Source organism: Akebia trifoliata, chromosome 13 (genome assembly GCF_017979445.1).
Source record: "Akebia trifoliata isolate Shusen 1 chromosome 13, ASM1797944v1, whole genome shotgun sequence".
Classification (NCBI taxonomy): Eukaryota; Viridiplantae; Streptophyta; class Magnoliopsida; order Ranunculales; family Lardizabalaceae; genus Akebia; species Akebia trifoliata.
In genome coordinates this window covers 25,436,584-25,459,059 of record NC_141387.1, presented here as the reverse complement: position 1 = coordinate 25,459,059, position 22,476 = coordinate 25,436,584, and the positions used below count along the sequence as shown (strand labels likewise).

The window sequence follows — 22,476 nt, the reverse complement described above, 5'->3', positions numbered from 1 at the left end:
TCCTGGGGCATCATTCAACAATAATGGATCATGAATGTCTTGGTGTTTCCAGTTCTAAACACCAAGATAATTCCATGATTTCAAAATTAGTACCAATATTCAACTTTATAGTTTACCGTTTATTTGGTTTTAACAAAGTGATATATGGAGTCACGCACACTTCACACATTCTTACTTCTGGATCATCAATAAATATCCACTTTAGAAAGGTTTATTGAAGATTTCAAAAGCCCCATTATTGCATTGATTATCATCATTGCATTACATTACCTTTCTCTCATTAGAAAACTAAGCCTTTACTATCACCGAAAAATTTGAATTCGGAGGTTTTATGCTTATCTTTCATATAGACAAACTCATGAATCATGCAACCTAACATACTATCATTTCTTAGCGTCCAATGGGAGAAACTATAACCACTTGGTGGCTGTACTGGGAGGTCATCCACACTAGTTTGGGAAGTCATCAAACCATCTTACTAGTATATGTGGACATCATCATTATTGGTGATGATCCTACATACATTGCTTGTCTGAAAACAGAATTGGGTTCTTCCTTATATGTAGGATTTGGAGTATCTTCGTTTCTTCTTAGGCATTGAGGTTGCTCTTTCCACTCAAGGCCCATCTCTCTCCTAGAGGAAAGATGTTCTTGATTTGCTTAAAGATATGCTTGGATGTAGGTTTGCTCATTGTTCTATGGACTCGAATCATGCTCTCCACATCAACGAAGGTGACCCTCTTCCAGATCTGTCAATGTATCATCGTCTGGTTGGTCGTCTTGTCTACTTGACATGTACCAGGCCTGATTTTGCCATTGCTAGTCTTTAGTTTATGCACTCTCCTCCAGTCCCCCCCATTTGGACGTTGTATGGCAGATTCTGCGTTATATGAAGTCTTCTCTTGGACGAGGGCTCTTTTACTTAGATGTTAGTCATTCTAACATTAATTGTTATAGTGATGCTGATTGGGCTGATTCACCATTGGCACTTCAAGTTAGGTTTGAACCCAAGTCAGTGAAAATACCGGGCTTCGTACCGTGTTTAGTCTTAGAAGGGGGGTGAATAGGATAATTAAAATTTATTTCGATTTATTTAATTTTAACTTAAATTGATAAGGTGATTATTTATTCTAGGTTATTCACCTTTCCTCGATTTTGCACTTATGTCTCTAAAATGCATTTAATGAAAATACACTTGCAATTTAAATATTCATTTCGTCATGTCATTCAATGGTCCATTCATATAAGATTCACCTATTCGGCATTCATGGCATCTTATAACATTCAAAGTATTCAAGTGTAAGTTGCAGAATCATAAAACATGCACGAGACATAAGACTTATAATGATTTTGCAATGTGCTTACATCTATTCTCACGACAAGTCTCTAGTTTACAATGCAATAGTTGTTCACTTAGAATCTAAACATTTATGACATGTCATACATAGCATAATATTCATTCATAGCATGCATTCATCTAAGTGTAAGTTAATAGAGGCATTTCCACATACACGAGACAAGCATTTTATAGTGGTTCGGTAACGTGCCTACATCCACTCCCAAGGTTCTTGCCTAGGAACTTAGTGTTCACTATCAAAGAGGTTTATTGTTCACCTCGAACCTTTTACATAGAATTTTTATATCTAGGCTAAATTCTAAAACCTTAAGATCGAGAGAAATGCATCTTCTTGAAATTGTGAATTTTGTTCATCGGAAATTCATGAACCTCTTCTCTTGTCAAGAGTTGTAGACTCTAACAAGAGCTTGGTTTTTGATGGGCTGAACCAAGTAATCTCATACATAGATTTGAAAATGAAAAATCAAAATAACAAGGACTCACTAAACTCTTAATGTTTGCCAATGGCGATCTTGAGTTCTTCGAGTCTTTGAGTTCACAAGTGCACCTCGACGGTTGGATCTTCCAATCAATTTTTTGAGTTCGGCGCCCTCTGATCACTCCTTCCATCTTCTCCCTTTACTCTTTGCTCCATGAATATACCACTGTGTATGCAAGGTGAGGTTTGATTGTTGGAATGTGATCAAATGAGAGGTTTAAGAAGGTCGAAGGGGTTCACCTAAGTTAGACTCTCATGAAAGTAGAGAAGGCTCTCTAAGTGTGGAGAGGGGAGAGCTAAACGTCTATAGGATATGATTCAACCCAAAAATGAACTAAAGAGATGAGTTTTAAAGGTATTTGGAAAATAAAAATTACCTATCGGTAGTTTCAACTATCATATTTTCGAATTTTTGGATCGTTAGAGTGACTCACTCGGCGGCCCTGGTGAACAATCCGGCGGCCCTAGTAAACACCCCCGTGACCCTAGTGAAACATGAAGCTTGCTGCCAGGGGCCCTGGTCATTTTACCTGGTAGTGTCGGGTAAATTACCAAAATGCCCTTTTGGGTCATTTTGAGCTCCCAGTAGGTCCAGTGATTAAACGGTTCGGGGATTTTCAAGATCTTACCCATATAAGATTCCCAAACACTCATCAAGGGACTGGAGATGGCACAAGGGGTGGTAAAATTACCAAAATGCCCTTTTGGCCGTTTTGACTCCTGACAAGCCATTTTCGATTCCCAGAAGTTCCGATGAAAGAACGAATCGAGGAATAAGATTTCTGTAACAATATGAGTCGACCTAACAATCATCTAGGTGTTGTGGAATGGTCTAGGTGGTCTCATTACCTTTTGGGTTTTTCCACATACATTATGAGCATTTTGTTGATGTGCTTGAGGTTGAGCGGCTTTATTGGAGTCTTCAAATGTCTTCAATTGTAAACGGTCCAACACACAACTTAAGTCTCGGGATTGAAAAAATGTGGAACTAACAGTCAGTTGATGTGGACTTATATAGGTCAAGTATATTAAGCTTGTTAAAACCAAAAATAAAAAATAAAAAAGAGATTCTTGATGCAACATTACTAATAATTTGAAAACCAATTCTGAATGCATGGACAAGCCAAGCATAAATCAAAACATATTATTAGATAATTGATTCCTTGGCCGAATAGAAATTTAAACTTAATTAGATAAATTGAAAATGCCAAACAAAACTTAAACAAAGATTCCATTTTTTCAAAATGACTTTCCAAAAAAAATGATTATCTAAGTTATTCCCAAACTGAACTCAATACATAGTTTGGTCAATCAATCAAATAGATTGGTCAAACCTAGTCAACGACTCAGTTAATGGTCAACTAAGCGAGGCAACTATCAAATGGGTTGGATCAATCGGGTCAAAATTGGGTCAAATTGTACAAGTAAAAAAATAAATTACCTCCTGTGTTAAGGTGCAAAAAACCCTAATAAAAACAAAGTTTATCGGGGAAACGAATTGGCGACGTCGTCGATTGGACCTTCTGGCGAATACAACTGACAATGATCCGGTGAGTTCGACTTGTCAGTGTGTTAGTGTTAAGGTGGACGACCGATGAAGAATTGGACTGATTTCTTTTATGCTCCATAAAATCAATTGAAAAACACTTTAAACCTAAGAGTTTTTTTCGTTTGATCTAGAGTTGTAATACTAATTATTGGAATTTTCATCCAAATACATATGTTGATAAAATGATCTAGATGCTGCATGCACAATTGCATTATGCTTTGGTGGTTACTTTTAATCTAGATACATTTCTTTTCCATACAGTGTTTTGTCTTTAGGATTGAGTTGTCTTCAACAAAATTTTCCATGCAATCGAGATTCTCCACGTTGTAAGTAATAATTTCTTTTCTTTTCCTTTGATTTTTAAATGGAACAATTTAATTAGGAACTACGATGCCTAACAAGAAGATTATTGTATGTCTAACAAGGAGAAAAAGATCTTCAAAATATCCTTGAGAGAAATACTAATACTTCTAATTTTTCTTGGACAGTTATGAAACACATATTTCTTTTTTAGATATACTCCTTACAAAATCCAACCTAGATGCCAATATTGATGTAGTTGTGAACATCTAGGGGGCGATTTTAGTTTTATGGGTTTAAGAATTAGTATTTTATTTATTTTCTCAAGTCTTGAGAGTTAATTTAGTGAGTCTTAGTTGTTTTCATTTCTTAGGAAGTTACCTTGGTAAAATGCCCTTACTTGTGAAGAATGAGGAGTTATTAAGGTAGGTGAGAAGGTGAAGGCTAGGTGAGATGGTGAAGAGTTTACATTGATAGAGGGTGGTTGGTAGTTGTGAAACAAAGTTTGTAAAGGCTCGATGGAGAGGGGGTGTCCAGCATGGAGAGATATTTAATTGAGTTTTTGAGTGGAATTTGAGTCCTTGTAAACATCATTTTAGGTATAGTTTTACATTCTAGTAAAATTTGTCTTTTGTTTTAGTTATCCGATCTCCAATTAGATCATTTGGTATCAAATCTTGCTCTCACCCTCCTTGAGGATTTGATATTTTCTTTCTTCTCGCAATGACGGCAATACAAGGCAATTGGATACATGTAGATGGTGATGCTAGATACAATGAGATCCATGAACTACATAGACAAGTTGAAGAGCTTATTGTGTGTTTGGAACGATAAGAAGCTCTTGGAGATCATGTGAGTGAATTGGTATCCTTGGATGAAGGAATCGATGTTAATCCCTTTGCTAATCACAATGTGCAAGGTGATCAAATCGTTGATTCTTTAAGAGTAGAAGTACTAGAGTTCCATGGGCAATTGAACCTTGAGTAATTTCTTGATTGCTTATTTCCGTGAGAAGTTTTTTTATATTTAAAAGTGATTTCGGCCAATCACCATGTCAAGATAGTGACTACTCCACTTCAAAGTTATGCGTTGACATGGTTGGATAAGGTTTAAGAAGAACTCCGCATTCAAAAAGGTGATCCTAAAATTTTGGGAAAAATGAAATCATGATTTAAAGAAAAGTTCCTTCCCATTAATTATGCTCAAATCGTATTTTTTCAATCCAACAATCTTAATCAAAATTCAAAGAGTGCCACTAAGTGTACCAAAGAATTTGATCGACTCACGGTTCGAAATGACATTCAAGAAACTGAGGAACAATTGTCAGCTTGGTTTGTCAATGATTCGTGATCATCGATTTGCGATGAAATTGAGATACAGTGCATGGAAACTCAATGATGCGTACCAATTGGCCTTAAAAATTGAAGCTCGAATTGTTTGAAGAAGACATATAAAAAAATGATGGATATTAATAGTGTGTAACACTGTGAATCTTCTAGAGGAAAGGGCATTGTTTTTAGGAGTGGTGCTTGTATCAATACCACTAGGTACCTATCAAAATGCCTACACCCACACATGATTCTATACATGCTACTAATATAAGTGGTCGAGGGAAGCCTTTTATTTGTTTCTCGTGTGGGCTAGTAGGGCATAGTGCAAGTGCATGTCCTAAGTATCAAGTAGGTGTTTGCATCAATTATGTGGAGGATGAAGAAAAGGATGATGTGATTGATGAATCCTTAGAACTTTTCTTTGAGGTCGACCTAGTGGAAAAATAAGAAATTGAGCTTGAAGTGGTGAAAGTTTGGTAGTTTACTGTACTTTGACTACTCCAAAATTTCAGGATGACTTAAGTTAGCTTTGCTCAAGTATCTTCAAAACTTGAAGAAAAGTGCAAGGTAATTTATGTACTATTGTGATCGACAGTGGAAGCTATGAGAACTTCACTTCAGAAGCCATGGCAGAGGATCTCAAATTGAAGATCTGACCACATTCAAAACCTTCTTGGATTTCTTGGCTCAAAAAAGGTATTGATGTGAAGGTAAATCAAGGATGATTAATCTCTTTTTCCATGGGAAACAAACTACAAAGCTAATGTGTGGTGTAATGTGGTTCCTAGGCATGTATGCCATTTACTCCCAAGGAGACCATGGCAATTTGACAAAATTGTCACTCATGATGGTAGGAAAAATAAGCACACCTTTCAATTTAACAACTTCAAAATTGTGTTATTGCCTAGTAAAGAAGAGAATTCTCCTAAATCTATCAATGAGGAGGGAAATACCTTTTTGACAGTAACACTACTTGTTGAAAAAAGTAAGGAAAATAAAGCTATGTTTGTGCTGTTAGCTAAAGCTGATATAACGCCTGTGGGTGTATCGAACATATTGAAACCTCCTAGGAGGAATTGAAGGAAATCATTCCAAAAGAATTACCTGATGGTTTTCCCCTTTAAAGGGACATGTAACACCAAATTGACTTGATTCCAGGTTTTAGTCTTCCAAACAAGGTGCACTGGCGCATGAATCCAAAAGAACATGAACAACTTCTTCACCAAGTCAATGATTTATTAAAGAAGCGATACATCAGAGAAATAAGCATCCTTGCGCCGATCTAGCATTGTTGACTCCCATAAAGGATTGACCATGACATATGTGTATTGTTAATTGTTCTATCATCAGATTACCATTTTATTGTGTGTCAGCCATGATTGATCTTAGAAGTGGATACCATCATATTCCGAATCAATCTAGGTGAGGAATAGAAGAAAGCTTTTCGGAGTCGTGAAGGTTTGTCTAAATGACTTGTCATGCCTTTTGGGTTTCAAGTTCTATTTCTATTCATCGAAAAGTTCATAGTAGTCTATTTTTGATGATATCCTCACTTATAGTAATAAGCTTGATGAGCATGAAAAACATCCTAGGTATGTTCTAATAGCTTTACAAGATGAAAAGCTCTATGTGAATCTTAAGAAAATTTCTTTCATCATGTAAAACCCTAGTCTTCCTAGATTATATTTTGTCTTCTATAGGTGTTCGAGTTGATGAAGTACAAGTAGAAGCTATTTTCACTTGTCTGATTCCTTGCAATGTACATGACGTATGACATTTTCATGGATTGGCGTCGTCAGTTCATAAAAAATTTCAGTACCATTTCAGTTCCTTTGACAGATAACATCAACAAAGGCAAGTTCAAGTGGACACCGGATGCAGAGAGAAGTTTTCAGCTTGTCAAAGAAAAGCTTTCAATGACTTGTTATTGCTTTGCCAATCTTTGGAGAAGTATTTGAAGTTGATTGTGATACTTCTAAATTGGGAATTGGAGGCATACTAAGTCAAGAAGATCACTCAATCGCTTTCTTTAGAGAGACTTAATGAGGCCAAACAAAAATATTCTGAATATGATATGGAGTTTTATGCAATTATGCCCTTATTCAAGGTCTATGATTTTGGCAACAATATCTCATCATCGGGAGTTCATCTCAAACTCTGATCATGAAGCTCTCCAGTACATCAACAATCAAGGTAACCTTATCTGATGACGGGCAAAGTGGATTACATTTCTGCAGGAATTTACTTTTCTGTTATGACATAAAAGTGGACAGTTCAATTAAGTGACGGATGTCTGAGTCAAAGACGTACAGTTCTAAGCACTATGAGTACGCATTTCATATGTTTTGAACTGATCATGGAACTTTATAATCATGATCATGAATTTGGTGACATTTGAAAACATTGCAAAAATGGATCATGTGATGATTTCTTAATCTATGATGGATTTCTCTTACGGGGATCTCTCTTTTGTATTCCTGAATGTTCCATTCAATGGGGTCATTCATGTGTTGCATTGTGGAAGCTTGCGTGGACACTTCAGTCATGATCAAACTTTTACTTTGGAGACAAAAAAGTATTATTGCCCAAAGCTTCGGCATGATAGGTGATGTGGGATATGTCAAGCTTGCAAAGGAAATGCTAAAAATTCAGGTTTATACTTGTTTTTCCGGATCCAAAATGGCCATTGGAAGATGTGGGCATGGATTTTGTTGTTGGAATGCCAAGAACAAAAAGAGGTATGGATTCAATTTTTGTAGTTTTAAACAATGGCTTGTTTTACACCTTACAAAAAGACCATGGATGCGTCATATGTTGCTAATTTACACTTAGGAGACGTTGTCAAGCTTATGGAATTCCAAAGTCCATCACTTCAGATCGAGATACAAAATTTCTAGTTACTTTTGGAAGATATTGTGGATGAGTCTAGGGATTGACTTGAAATTTAGCAATACATATCATTCTCAAACATATGGGCAACCTGAAGTTGTGAAGCGCATTTTGAGCAATCTGTTATGAAGCTTAGCTGGAATGAAACCTAACAGTTGGATATGGCTTTATCACAGGAAGAATTTGCATACAGTTCAATTACCAATCATTCTACTGGAAAGAATACTTTTGAGGTTACGTATGGATATACTCCAACCCATTATTTGGATCTTGTTCCATTACTAGACTCTTTCAAGGCAAGCAAAGATGCTATGAATTTAGCTGAATCGTCCTTACGACTTCATCAAGATGTTAGGCGAAAAAATTGGAAGCAAGTAATACCAAATATAAGAAAAAGGTAGAGACTTACTGAAGATATGTTTCCTTTGATGTTGGAGACCTTTTGTTGGTTTGTTGGTACAAGGAGAGATTTCCAATTGAAGCCTCCAACAAGTTAAAACATAAAAAGGTTGGGCCATGTCAATGCATTCAAGGTGGACCTTACTTCTAATGTTCGCACTCATTCTACTTTCAGGGTGTGTGATCTTTCAAGATATTATGGCAAGCTCAAATTCGAGTTCCGTGCGGCCCAGGGAGGATGATGTAGTAGTGAATACTTAACGGGATGCTTTTAGTTTTATGGTTTTAAGAATTTGCATTTTTTGCTTTAGTTATTTTCTAAGTCTTCACAGTTAATTTACTGAGTCTTAATTGTTTTCGTTTCCTAGGAAGTTACCTTGGTAAGATGCCCTTACATGGGAAGAATGATTAATCATTAAGGTAGGTGAGAAGCTATAGAGTTCACATAAAAGTCTTATAAAGGCTCTAAGGAGAGGGAATGTCTAGCGCGCGCGCACACACACGTATAATCATAACAATAATAATAATAATAAATAAATAAACACAACGGTTCCTATCCCAATATTTATCCACATCATAAGTTGGGGTTAGGATATAATCTCCTCATTGATATTGAGGAACAATTTCAGCCTTTTGCCTTTTCTCTTCTACCCCCTTTCCAATAATACCTTTAACTTTATTCTCTTTCCTCTTCTCCCCTTTTCCGATAATAGCTCTCCTACTTTATTATCTTGCCATTTTTAGCCCCTTAACTCCAAAGATGGTGACCGTGCCGTATGCATGGGCAAACTCTAGTGTGTGTGCGTTGTGTGTGTGTGTGTACATATATATATATATATAGGGAGGGAGGGAGAGAGAGAGAGAGAGAGAGAGTTGAGTTTTTGAGTGGACTTATAGTCCCTGTAGCACTGCTTTTAGTGTAGTGTTATATTCTAATAAAATTTGTCATTTTTTTAAAGTTATCTGATCTCCAATTACATCAAATATTTACTTAATAACTGTGTTCCTACATTCTTATGCACTATTTTCCCTTCATTCTCTAATGAAAGTGACGTCACTTTGTTGGAAAGAGATGAAACTTCATCATCTATACCTTATCCCAAATATTGGGGTCAGTAGAATGAATCAGATTTTTCTATTCACCTCTAATTTCAGCAAGTAACTCTTTCTCAACATGTGTCTTCTCCATCATATTAGAACTTATCCGTCACACGTGATCTTGGTTCCAAGCTTCACTGTCTTAAAATATCTTCACTGAGATGTCTTGATCTTGAGGGTATCCATTGGGGATCTGTTAGAACGGAGTTTGATCAATATAACCATCAACTGTTGTTCAGATTCTTCCTTTGCAGTCAATTGTGGTGGTCAGCAGATTACATCTTCAAATGGGATTGTGTTTGAGAGAGACAATGCCACTCTTGGCCCAGCTTCGTATTTTGTGAGCAATGGAAACAGGTGGGCTGTTAGCAACGTTGGAAGATTTGGTGAGATGAGCAATGCTGAGTATACCCGATCAAATTCATCTCCATTCCTAAATACGCTGGACTCAGAGCTTTTCAAAACAGCAAGGCTATCCCCAGGATCACTAAGATACTATGGTCTGGGACTTGAAAATGGAAATTACACTGTAACCATGCAATTTGGAGAAACAACTTTCCCTGATTCTTCTACTTGGTGGAGTCTTGGAAGGCGTGTTTTTGATATTTATGTTCAGGTCAGTTTTTTTTTTTTTTTTTGTTGACATATGTACCCGATGGATCGGGTCTGCATCAAATTGGGGTCGATTTAGTTCCGATACAATAAGGATCCGATCGGTCTGGGACTGATCTGATAAGTATTGGATCGGACCCGGACCCTTATCGGATCTCAATATTAAGATCCAGATCCAGATCTGGTCAAACCTGATTTTATATACAAAATCTACCTAAACTTCATATGTCAACAAATATATAATATAATTTATACATTTCCTAACATATTATCAGATTGGGTCCTTATTGGATCAGGACATGGTTGATCCAGATCCGATCCAATAAGATATCGGATCGGAACAGATCGGATTTCAGGTCTGATCCCATCCATTGACAGCCATAGTAGCAGTACCCAAACTCTGTATCCAAGGATCTCAATTGATTTTGAGGTTTTCTACTTAATGTTTTAGGGAAAATTGGGGGAAAGAGACTTTGACATACGTAAGGAAGCAGGCAGGTCTTTTAGAGCTGTTCAAAGGGAATTCAAGACTCAAGTATCTGAGAACTTCCTTGAAATTCATCTATTTTGGGCTGGAAAAGGGACTTCTTTTATACCTGGTCAAGGTATATATGGACCTTCAATTTCAGCCATCAGTGCTACTCCAGGTAATATGTTAGAAAAGATGTGAAGAAATTCAAATTTTTTAACTTCTATATTTCCTCATCTTTTGATGTTATTAACAACTAAGTTCTTCAGATTTCGTACCCACTGTTAGTAATACTCCACCAAATACTATGAAAAAGAAGAAAAAGACAGGTCTGATCGTGGGGATTGTTGTTGCTGTTGGAGTCGTAAGCTTTATTTCTTTGTTTGTGGTCTTTTCTTTAATTCGAAGAAGACAATGTCGAGGCAGTGATGAAGATGAAGGTAACACAATTGTCGTTAAATAATGGTCGAAATAGACATCGAAATCAAAATTCAATACCTTGCTTATGAGTGTTTTCATGTCAGCTTTATCATTTCTACAGTTACAACAAAAAACTTTTCAATATTTTCATCACTTCTATAAAATTTCCATCAAAATTGAATTTATTTCTACACTAGTCAAAATATTTCATCGAAATATTTCCATTTCCAGGGACTGTTGAAATATTTTGACATTTAATACTTTGATCCCACCCATTGGAACACAAAATCCAACAATCGAGATTTATCCTCGGTATAAGTATCTCCAAGTGCGTTATCGAAATATTTATAAATCCCAAGCGTTGGAGTTTTTGTTTATACAGTAGGGTATTATGTATTTTTAAACAAGTCATTCTTCACAACTCACTGAAACTCAACCCTATATAATATATATATATATACATGGAGAGAAAGAGAGGCATATCTATATCCTACCTTTATTGTTGAATTTGCAGAGCTTCTTGGAATAGCTTTTAGAACAAACACTTATACTTATGATGAGTTGAGGTCTGCCACAGAAGACTTCATCCCTACAAATAAGCTAGGACAGGGAGGATTTGGACCCGTTTATAAGGTAAGTCACTTTTATTCAATCAAGGACTACTAAATAAGAAGCATTAAAGCACATCTTACAGTTTTTTTTTATCCAATAACACCACAGCATGAGTCAGTTATGCATGGGTTGATACACTTTTTGAACTTTTCCTTTTGTCTAGACACACTACACCAATTAGAGGGGGGGAAAGGAGCAAAAACCAGAAAAGGCATTAAGAAGTTCTTAACAAAGAATATTCATTTATTTTTCCATGCAACTGTGAAACTCTCTATAGGGAAAACTTCCTGATGGGAGAATTGTAGCTGTGAAGCAACTCTTGGCATCATCCCACCAGGGAAAACGTCAGTTTGTAGCAGAAATTGCTACCATATCAGCTGTGCAACACCGCAATCTTGTGAAATTGTATGGATGTTGTATCGAGGGGGATAAGCGACTCCTAGTTTATGAGTACTTGGAAAACAATAGCCTTGATCAAGCACTCTTTGGTAAGATTCTATAATGGAACTATATAGTTTCCTAATATTCAGAGTAAGCTCTTTTCAATTAAATGTGTTTCTTAATGGACACTTTATGACATTTGGTATGCATGAACAGGAAAGAGTGGTTTGCATCTTGATTGGGCAACCCGCTATGACATATGCTTGGGAACAGCGAGGGGTCTAGCCTATCTTCACGAGGAATCGAGGGTCCGAATCGTACATAGAGATGTCAAGGCCAGTAATATTCTTCTTGATGCCAATCTCAAACCCAAAATTTCAGATTTTGGTTTGGCCAAACTATACGATGACAAGATGACCCACATAAGCACTCGGGTTGCTGGGACAATGTAACCTTCTCCCTCACTTCACTTGTTCTTTACTAAATTTTTTTTTTTTGTTTTTTTTTTGTATATTTCAAGTAAATGACTGACTTCTGGTCATAATTGAAGTGGCTATCTGGCACCGGAGTATGCTTTGCGTGGGCACCTAACAGAAAAGGCCGACGTGTTTGGATTTGGGATCGTTGCTCTTGAGGTTCTCTGTGGGAGACCAAATTCTGACTTGAGCTTGGACAAAGAGAGGATTTATCTTCTTGAATGGGTATGGAAAATATTGCCAAGGGTCTATATGATTTGTTGGGAAATGATTTTCCCAAAAAAATGTGATCTGGGTTGACAAAATCTTGCTGCTAGATCCTACTAAAATATTGCCAAGGGTCTATATGATTAGTTGGGAAATGATTATTTTTGAAATTCCGTCTATGAAAAACTAATCACCTCTTTATTGTCACATTTTGTTAAATTTTCTAGGCTTGGCATCTCCATGAAAATAATCGCAAATTAGAACTTGTTGATCCAACATTATCCGAATTCAATGAAGAAGAAGCAAAGAGAGTGCTAGGAGTATCACTTTTGTGCACACAAGCGTCACCAATGCTACGCCCATCAATGTCACGTGTGGTGACCATGTTGTCCGGAGATATTGAAGTAAGCATCGACATATCACGGCCTGCATACTTGACAGATTGGCAGTTTAATGATTTAAGTAGCTCTACAAGTCAATATACTTGCGGAACCTCAAGAGAAAGAACTAGTAGTTAGCATGGCTCATCGTCAACTCCAAACCTGGCGGTTGGAGACTATTCGCCAAACCTAGTCGTTGAAGATTATTCACCAATGTAGACTCAACCAATGCTCCATGAGATTACTGGGGATGGACGATGAGAATGAATGTCTTTTTATCTATCAAATTATGTTGTACTGAAGTTTTCATAAATTCTTGCATTTGTTCCTCGTTATACATGTTGTATACACACAAAGAAAGAAATTGTAGAAGGTAATTTTAAAGTCTCGTTAATGAGTGCTTGATATATATATATATATCTAGAAAGTAAATAGGACATAAATGTCCTTACATAATGTGAATAGACATAAATGCCCTTACATAGAATTAAAATAAATACTAAAGAAACTATATTATTTTCAATACTCCCCCTCAAGTTGGAGCAAATATATCAACTAAACCTAGCTTGATAAGATGAGAGTTAGTCTGCAAGTGCCAAGGGTCATAGTACGATACCCAGCTTCAGTAGAATAGCGGGAAACCATACCTTGTTTCTTACTTTTTTATGAGATTATGTTACCACCATGAAAGGTATAAAACTCAGAGGTAGATCTTCTATCTATAAGAGAACCAGTATAATCCGCATCAGTGAAGCAAGACAAATGTGATAGGGTAGTAGAGGAGAAGAAAAGTTTAAAATCAGGACAAGACTTCAAGTACCAAAGAATACAATAAACTACATCAAGATGAGAAGTGTATGGGGCATGTATGAACTGATTGGTCACACTAACCGTAAAGGTCAAATCTGGTCTTATGTTAGTTAGATAAATCAGGTGGCTTATACGTCTTTGATAAGAAGAAGGATCCGGTAATAAATTACTAGTTTTGATATGAAGACGATGATTTTGATCTATAAGGGAGGAGGCAGAACGACAACCAAGCATACCAGTATCTTGAAGGAGATCCAGTGTGTATTTGTGCTGCTCCATAGAATTGAAAAGTCATCCAAGAATGGTGCAGTTATCGATCTCCCATTGTTCAATTTTGGGATCAGTGAGGGGTGGTTTAGTGATGGTGCCCAAAAGCCATCCAAATTTCCTTCTACTACCCAAATAAAGTGTAATAGATCGAGACTAGGTCTGAAAATTTCGACTATCTAATCGGGCATTAGTAATATGTTGGGCAGAGGAGTTTGACTATGTACGTGTATTTCACATAAATTATTCATAGATGTGAATAAATAATGTAAACTGATTTACATTTATTTCTTTATGAATATTTGTTGATGTAGAAGCAATATGGTTGTGTTATTTGGGATGGTAAATTTGCTTGATCTTTGTACTTTGGCAGTCCAACAAATTGCTTCATCGGATTGGTAAATCTTTTTCACCTCCATGGTTTGTTCTTCGTTTTTTTTTTTTTTTTTTTTTTTTGCTTAATGAAATCTCTCACCTAATTAAAACAAAACAAAATATGATTATCACCATTTTCTAACTGTTCTATTATTAGCATAATGCTGGTGGTTGCAAAGGTAGTAGATGTTAAAGATTTTGTTTTAATATAATTTATTTTCAATATGAACAATACCCAAACTTGGTCTCCAAGTTCCACTACACTATCCAAATGATCAGAAGGATTACACAACCCTTATATGAAGAGTATTCAAATGGATTGAAGTTGCGATTCTGGATCCAATCAAGATGAGATCTGTTATCCTGGCTCCTCTTCATCCTCAAGTTATTCTTCCTCGATTTTTTGGAGTTGAAGCCTTCTAGCTTTTACACTTGCAACAAGTTTCCCATGGCCCTGACTTCTAAGGACGTCCTCTAATTTAATTTAGGATAATGCTGAAGTAACATTAAAATGTACATCGATTGTACATTTTGATGTGGTGGTGCACACATAACCATATATGCTTTTACCATAGATACGAGTGAAAAGAATCTATGGTTAAGTGTGCACCACCACATTAGAATGTCAGAATCAATGTACATTTCAATGTTACTCCCACACGACTCTTTGATTTACTTTTCCCCCTTCAAGTCTGTCTTCAAATGTTTTTGGCCTTGATTTTACTAGGGACTCGTGCAACTTAGCTCCCTAGATAACAATATTCAAGAATGCCAAAGTGATGATCCTTTTATCTTCGCTCTTGATCCTAAAGGCCTCACTTTGAATTGTTCATGAAGTGATGAATTGTTTCTCCTTTCATCTTGCCACCTAGTTTAGGTCCAAGAACCATGATGATATTAAACAAGGATTTAGGTTTATCTACAATAGAGATTATGGGGGATTTCTCCACTATCACCACCACCTCGAGATTCAAAACACCACTAGTTCAGACTTGCAAGAAGAAGCTTCGTGGGCATCAATGTGTTACTTGCCAAAGAGCCTCGGATGTTTAAGCCAAAAAACAATGCCCTCAATCAATTGAAATTCCATTCATTCTTTATGAGCAATTTTACCTTATGTTTATACCTTTAGGGTTTCCTTTTTTTTGCCTTGGACTTCTTCCCTCTTTGGTCTTTGTTTCTAATCCAACCTCTTTCCATTTTAATAATATCACACCCAATCCATGGATCTTCTCCAAGGATCTAGGGATTTTAGCTCTGTTGGAAAGCTTACCACGTTTCTCGAGCATGCACAGGAAGGGAAATGCCTTCTCCCACCATTGATCCTTCGATCGAGAACCACAACATTGACATGAGGTCTTCCTCTTGGCTTCCTTTTCCAGCCCATCCCCTAAGTCTTTCTTTCCTTTACTTGGTGCAAATATCCCGATCATCCCTTGAGGGATATTCTTAGTTCATTTTGCTCTACTTGATTTAAGCATCCCTAGGATGATCTTATAGTCTCATAAAAATGCCAAATTATGCCTGTACAGGTACCCCCTCTTGGGATTCCTTACAATTCTAGGGGTCTCGAGAACCTTCCTTTCCTAGTCTTTTTCACTCCCTTGGGATTATACCTTTTCACATCCCCACCGTCTCGCTATCCACTCTGCATATGTAATGCCCTCGATTTTCCATATCTACATATACTCATCATTCCTTTATACCATGCGTCCTTGGTTGCGCATTTATTGCACACGTACATCCTTTATTTTGGTGTTCCATTTTCCTCGAAACTTGGCCACCTAACTATGCCATGTGGATATAGCTTTATGGCTTGTTAATTCAAATTCCCGCTCGAAATACTCATATAAATTGGCTCCTTTACCATTTGAGTACCTTTATATTTTTTAGTTTACCTTGTTACTCTATTAATTTCGTTCGAGACTTCACCTTCTCCAGCAAAACCTTCACCCCCTCGAATCTTTTTTCCGACAATTTTTTCTACTTTTTTGTCCTTTTTCGAGGTACCCTCTTTACTCCCTTTATTCCTTTTCGACTTTCATTTTTCTTCGTTTCAATATTCCTATTTTTTCTTTATTAATCTTTATGGCCAACGATCATGAATCCGAATTTTCTAGAGTTATCATGAACAAATACAATGTTCCTGATAACATCCAAGTCCATGCTTTTCTTGAAGGCTCCTCCTATTTGTGTCCCCGAAGATTTGATGGAACATGAGACATTTCTTTATGGGATTTCCCTCATTGAAAAGAAGTCATTTCAAGATGTAGGCTGGAGCTTGTTGATCTTAAGACACTACTTGACTGGGGTTTCTCCTATTCGTGTCAATTTTAAACTCAGCAAATTTAGCCCCACACATTTCTGATATTAAGTCGACAACTCACAGTCTAGCCTTTTTCTTTTCTGAATTTTTTTTAAGTCCTTCTACGGGGCAAAAACACTAGTCCTTCTCTTTTGAAGGCGAAAACTTTTTTGCCTTAACGGATATTTTGGGAGGGCCCATTTTGACTATGTCCCTCTTATTGAGAGGGCATCTTAAATTCCTTTTTATGCCAATATGTTATTTCTTACTTTTTGCATGCTGTGTGTTACCATGTTATCTTCCTCTTACGCTATTTCTATTTTTCTTTTTTGCTTCTTCTAAGGATACTAAGTTATCCCTAGTGACTTTCAATCATCTTTAGAGGTAATTGTTCCTCTCTACCATTTTGAGAGCATGACTAGTTGCTTTCTCCTGCGAATTCCTTCTCTTAGTCTTGTTCTTGTTACTTTTTGTGAGCCACATAATTAACTTGATAGTCTTGACATACTTGCCCTTAATTAGGAAATTTATTTACCAGACTCTTGTTTTTTTCTGTAATTTCTCCTTACTTTTAAGACCTCGGTTCACAAAAAAAGTAGAAGCCCTCATTTCAGAAATAAAGAGACCTCGCTCTCCAAGAAGCCTCAATTCACAAGCAAAGAGCCCTCGCTTCACAAACAAAGAACCCACGCTCAAGAAACCATCGTTTCAAAAAGAGCCAACAAAGGACCTGCGCTTCACAAATAGAGAGCCCATGCTCTAAGCAGAGAACAAAATACCCAAAATAGCTAACACGTGGAAGCAACAAATGTATTATTTACTTAAAAGAGTCCATAACTCACATAGAAAGTCAAAGAGTCGGTAGCTCAACCATACCAGTAAAAACATAGAAGTCTGAAAAGAAACATAGCATACGAGCCAAACAAAAAGAGAGTCAAGTAAAATCCTTGGTTTCATAAACTCTGAGGGCAGCAACTATAATAACTCTGGGTTCCATCTCAGCATTAGCAACATCCTCAGCATGGGCAAGAGCTTCTAAAGCCTTCTCCACTTCATCTCCTTTGATGAGAATTGAATAAGAACAATATCGTTGTTCTAGAGTAAAATGACAAAACTCTTCTTGTTGACTTTTACATGGTAGTCGTGTGCATTTAAATACGGGGATTACAAACTCTATTCTAGGAAACTAGCTAAGAGTAAGGCTGTACAAAGTTGAATGTTTCAGAGAATTAATGTGCTGTGATTTGTTAGCTGTACAAGCATGATTTTTGGCTATTTGTCTGATTTATTGTCCTTTGTTTGATTTGTGTGATCTTCCCTTATATGCCCCCGCAAGATGGGGCTGCCATCAGCAAGTCCTATCTTGTTTCTGAGTTGTTCTGTTCGTGCCTTGACATTGGTTTTGTTAAAAGATCTGCAAGTTGGTCCTGTGTATTGACATGATGAACGTGTAGTGGTCCTTTTTGAACCATATTACGCACAAAATTTAGGTCGATCTTTATGTGCTTCATGCGAGAGTGCTATACAGGATTGAAGCTCAATTTTGTTGCTCCCAAGTTATCACAAAGCAGCTTTGGTGTTGAGGATATTGGGAACCCGAGTTCTTGAAATAATGCAAGTAGCCAAATTGTTTCTGACGCTGCATTTGCAAGAGCCCGATATTCGGCCTCGGTGGACAATCTAGCAACTGCCCTTTGTTTTTTTGAGCCAAGAAATTGGATTTGGGCCAAGGAAGCTTGTGTAGGTAGAGGTTGAAGTTCTATCATCAAAGGTACCTGCCCAATTTGCATCCATGTAGGTTGTGAGATTTAAATTGTTGGTTTTTTTTATGTGAATCCCATGGAAAATCATTTGTTTCAAGTAACGTAAGAGCATTTTTGTAGCTGTCCAATGAGTTGCAGTGGGTTTATGCATGAAATGAGATAGTTTATTCACTGCAAACGAGATATCTGGCCTTGTAAGAGATAAGTATTGAAGAGAACCTATGACACTCCTAAATTCAGTGTTGTCCACTGAGCTTGTTCCATCAATAAGTTTGAGGGCTGTGGTTGTGGATAATGGTGTTGACACATCTTTTGCACCTAGCATATTGTGTTTAGACAGAACTTCTCTAATGTATTTATGCTGAGACAAGAAAAGTCCAGATTTTGTAGGTATGACTTCCATTCCTAAAAAGAAATGGAGGTGTCCCATGTCTTTTAGAGAGAAACAATTGCCAAGTTTTTCAATTACTGAGGTCACAAAGTGATTATCACTGCCGGTAATGACCAAGCCATCCACATACACTAGCAAAAAACATGTGACAGAGCTGGTTTTATATATGAAGAGTGAAGAATCAGCTTTTGAATTGACAAACCCAAGCTTCATTATAGTATGCCTAAGAGCTGAATACCAGGCTCTTGGTGCTTGTTTTAGGCCATAAATGGCCTTGCGTAGACGACAGACGTGGTTTGGCTTGTGCACATCTTTAAATCCCGGAGGTTGTACCATGTAAACATCTTTAGTCAACAGTCCATGTAAAAATGCATTATTGACGTCGAGTTGTCTTAGAATCCACCCTTGCATGACAACAATAGTCAAGATAGTTCTTACTGTTGCAGGTTTCACAACGGGACTAAACGTCTCCTTGTAGTCCAAACCCGAGCGTTGGTTGTACCCTTTTGCAACAAGTCTAGCTTTGAAGAGATCAATAGACCATCAGATTTTCTCTTCACACAAAATACCCATTTACAACCCACTGGTTTACAGTGTGTGGGTGGGGAAACTAGTTCCCATGTAGCATCCCTCATCAATGCCATGAGTTCTTCAGACATTGCAGTCCTCCATTTTGGATCACTGAGTGCTTGTTTCACACAAGTTGGCTCAATGGTTGGTTGAATGGGGGTGTTTTGTGATTGAGTTAAATTGTTTGGGCTTGTGGATATTATTCATAGAGCATGTGGTCATGGTATGGGTTCAAGTTGGTTCAGCTGGTGGGTTATTGGTTGTTGGCTCATGGATTTCAGCATTTGGGTTGTACGTATCCGTAGTGGGTAAGACCATGAAATGAGTGGACTCATTCATGTGTGACTCATGTGGTGCGATTGAAGAAATGGAATTCAAATTGGGGTAATTATAAGAGGAGAAATTAGGAGAAATACCTAAGGGTGCAGTGGAAGGCGACGTGCTCTCAGACTGCACTGGTGGTGGTCATGGTAGAGGTTGCACAGAGATGGGCAGAGCAGGAGACTTGGACGGCATGCTGGGCTCTGATTTCATGATGGGACTTCTGGTTTTGTTAAAGAGGATGTGCCTTGAGAGATACATGCGGTTTGTGGAGAGGTCGAGACACTTGTATGCGCTTTGGGTTTGAGAGTAGCCTACAAATAGACACGGGATTGACTTGGGCTGAAGCTTATTTGAGTTGTAGGGTCGGGTTAGAGGAAAACACAGATAGCCAAACTTTCTTAACTTCAGATAGTTTGGATTTTATTGAAATAAGGCTTGAAATGGTGACTTGTTGTTTAACAATGGTGTTGGCTGTCGGTTAATGAGGTAAACAGTTGTTTGGAAAGCATGAGGCCAATAAGATGGAGGTAAAAATGTATATTGTAAAGTGTTAGACCTGTTTCAACAAGATGTCTATGACGTTGTTCACAAACCATATTTTGTTGAGGGGTATGGGGGCAGTCGTATAATGGCTAATCCCATAGATATATAAATAGTTTTTGAGCGCCACAAATTCTCCACCATTGTCGGAGTAAAGACATTTGATTTTTCGTTGAAAACGGTTTTCCACAAGATGTTTAAATTGTGGAAAAATAGTGCTTACTCCAAATTTATTCGTCAAAGGATAAAACCACATATATTTGGTAAAGTGATTTGAGGGTTTCGCAAGGTCCACGCCTAAACTATGAGGCATGAGCCCATGTCGACGAATGGGGGTAGAAACTAGAAATCACTTAAGATTCTAATTTTTTTTACGGAAATTCAGTAAACCACCTTATTAAATGGACGATATTAGATCTTCCCCCCACAAAATGTAAGATTAGTTTCCAAAAGTTAACATGCCTTTTTATTTATTTATTTTTTTTTTTTTAATAGAGAGATGTCCTTTTTTTTTAGAGAGAGCTGCTATTGTCACATTAACTTTTACTAATGACACACCATTCCCGCATAAATTGCCAAAGAAATGCACAACGTTGGTGTGGTAATAGTAACTCTATCTTTTTAAATTAAGGTGAAATTTTGTTTGTTTATTTGTTTTGTTTTTTTTCTTTTCATGAGTTTTTTTTTTAACTTAAATTATTACATTAAAATTTGAATAAAATCAAGTTTATAAAAAAAAGGTACATTAACTTTTAGTCGAGGAAACCTAATCGTGCATTTCACAAGGGATCAATAGAGGGTGTTACTAATTATCCAATTATTTATGAGTTGTGATGAACTGATTTGAAAAAAACCACTCAAATTCACTCGTTGTTGTGATATGTGTATAAAATCATAGAAGGTTGATAAACCTGATGAATCTTTAGATTCAAAGAATAAGGACAAACATAACGATGTTCAACAACAAGATGAAGAAGTGGGGCTGATTATAAGATTATCGCTCCATTTCCGCAACGGTTACTTTTTTAAGCAAATTACCAACAATCAAGATATTTGGAAGTTTTCCAACAAGTTAAAATCAATATTCCCTAGTTGGATGCGATGAAACAAGTATCGTCATATGCTAAACTTCTAAAGGCTCTTTGTACTGTTAACCAAAAGCTTAATGTACAAAAGAAAACCTTTTTTGATGGAATATGTAAATGTTATCTTAAAGTACAACTCTCCACCCAAGTACAAGACGATCCTGGTTGCCCTACTATTAGGGAACTTTTGGATTTAGCAAGCTTTACTTGATTTAGGGGCAAGTGTAAATCTACAACACTACACGGTATACAAACAATTGGGACTTGTTGAATTAAATCCACTAAGGTCACTCTACAACTCATTAATGGATTTATTAGGATATAGAGAGGGATAGTTGAGGATGTGTTAGTCGGGATAGATAAATTTTACTTTCCAGTAGACTTTATTATCATGGATACTCAACCTATGACAAATGTAAGTACTTAAATACTTGTCATCCTTGGTCTCCTTGAAAACACCCTCGATCCGTGGGCTGCGGATCCAATTTTTTTTTTTTATGCTTTGGGTGTCGCCACCTAGTTTTACGATTTAGGAACCGAAACATGACTCAAAATAAATAAAGAAGTACTAATCTTAAAAAAGAACGGGTCCGGGGATCACATTACGAGATTGGAAGGTGTTAAGCACCAATCCCAATCGACGAACATCGGTCTCTACTTTTTTCAAAAATTACATTACTAAAAATGACCTAAAAAAAATAAAATAAAAAATACCTAATTTACCTGGGTGATTGAGATAGTCGATTCCCTTAGAACTGGCGGAGTGCGTTCCTCATATGAGTCTTCCAACTTTATCTCCATCACTAGATCCACTTCCGATCTCCGATGTGAGGTATTCTCTTCCTAGATCTAAATATTTTTTGGATATTCTGAGTGTTTTGAAGGTTTCTAGGTGTTTTTTGAGGATTTCTAAATATTTTATGAGTAAAAAATGAGGTTTGGGTGTTAGGTAAGGACTTGGGGCTTCAAATTTAAGGTTTTATGAATATTGGGGAGAGTTTTTTGCCTCTTTTTCCTTAGATTTTTCTTAAACTACAAGTTTAGGTTGTAAAGTCTGATTTTTATAGAGTTTTTTGAGAGTTTTTACG

The 22,476-nt window shown here is 36.9% G+C and overlaps 1 protein-coding gene across 5 annotated transcripts in view; it reads left to right on the top strand.

Moving 5' to 3' along the window:
- LOC147388124 (putative LRR receptor-like serine/threonine-protein kinase At1g56140) overlaps positions 1-13,357 on the top strand; it is an 84,827-nt gene extending 71,470 nt beyond the window's left edge. For 3 of the 5 annotated variants that reach the window (XM_086420827.1, XM_086420826.1, XM_086420824.1), the window contains 9 exons: positions 3,646-3,710; positions 9,641-10,017; positions 10,465-10,660; positions 10,752-10,922; positions 11,417-11,535; positions 11,792-12,002; positions 12,112-12,343; positions 12,446-12,596; positions 12,806-13,357. In XM_086420827.1, the coding sequence (XP_086276953.1) occupies positions 3,646-3,710; positions 9,641-10,017; positions 10,465-10,660; positions 10,752-10,922; positions 11,417-11,535; positions 11,792-12,002; positions 12,112-12,343; positions 12,446-12,596; positions 12,806-13,096 (1,813 nt within the window). In that variant the 3' untranslated portion in view covers positions 13,097-13,357. The remainder of the gene's footprint in view (positions 1-3,645; positions 3,711-9,640; positions 10,018-10,464; positions 10,661-10,751; positions 10,923-11,416; positions 11,536-11,791; positions 12,003-12,111; positions 12,344-12,445; positions 12,597-12,805) is intronic. The other 2 variants (XM_086420828.1, XM_086420825.1) reach the window with 1 other exon arrangement.
- The last annotated feature ends 9,119 nt before the right edge of the window (positions 13,358-22,476 follow it).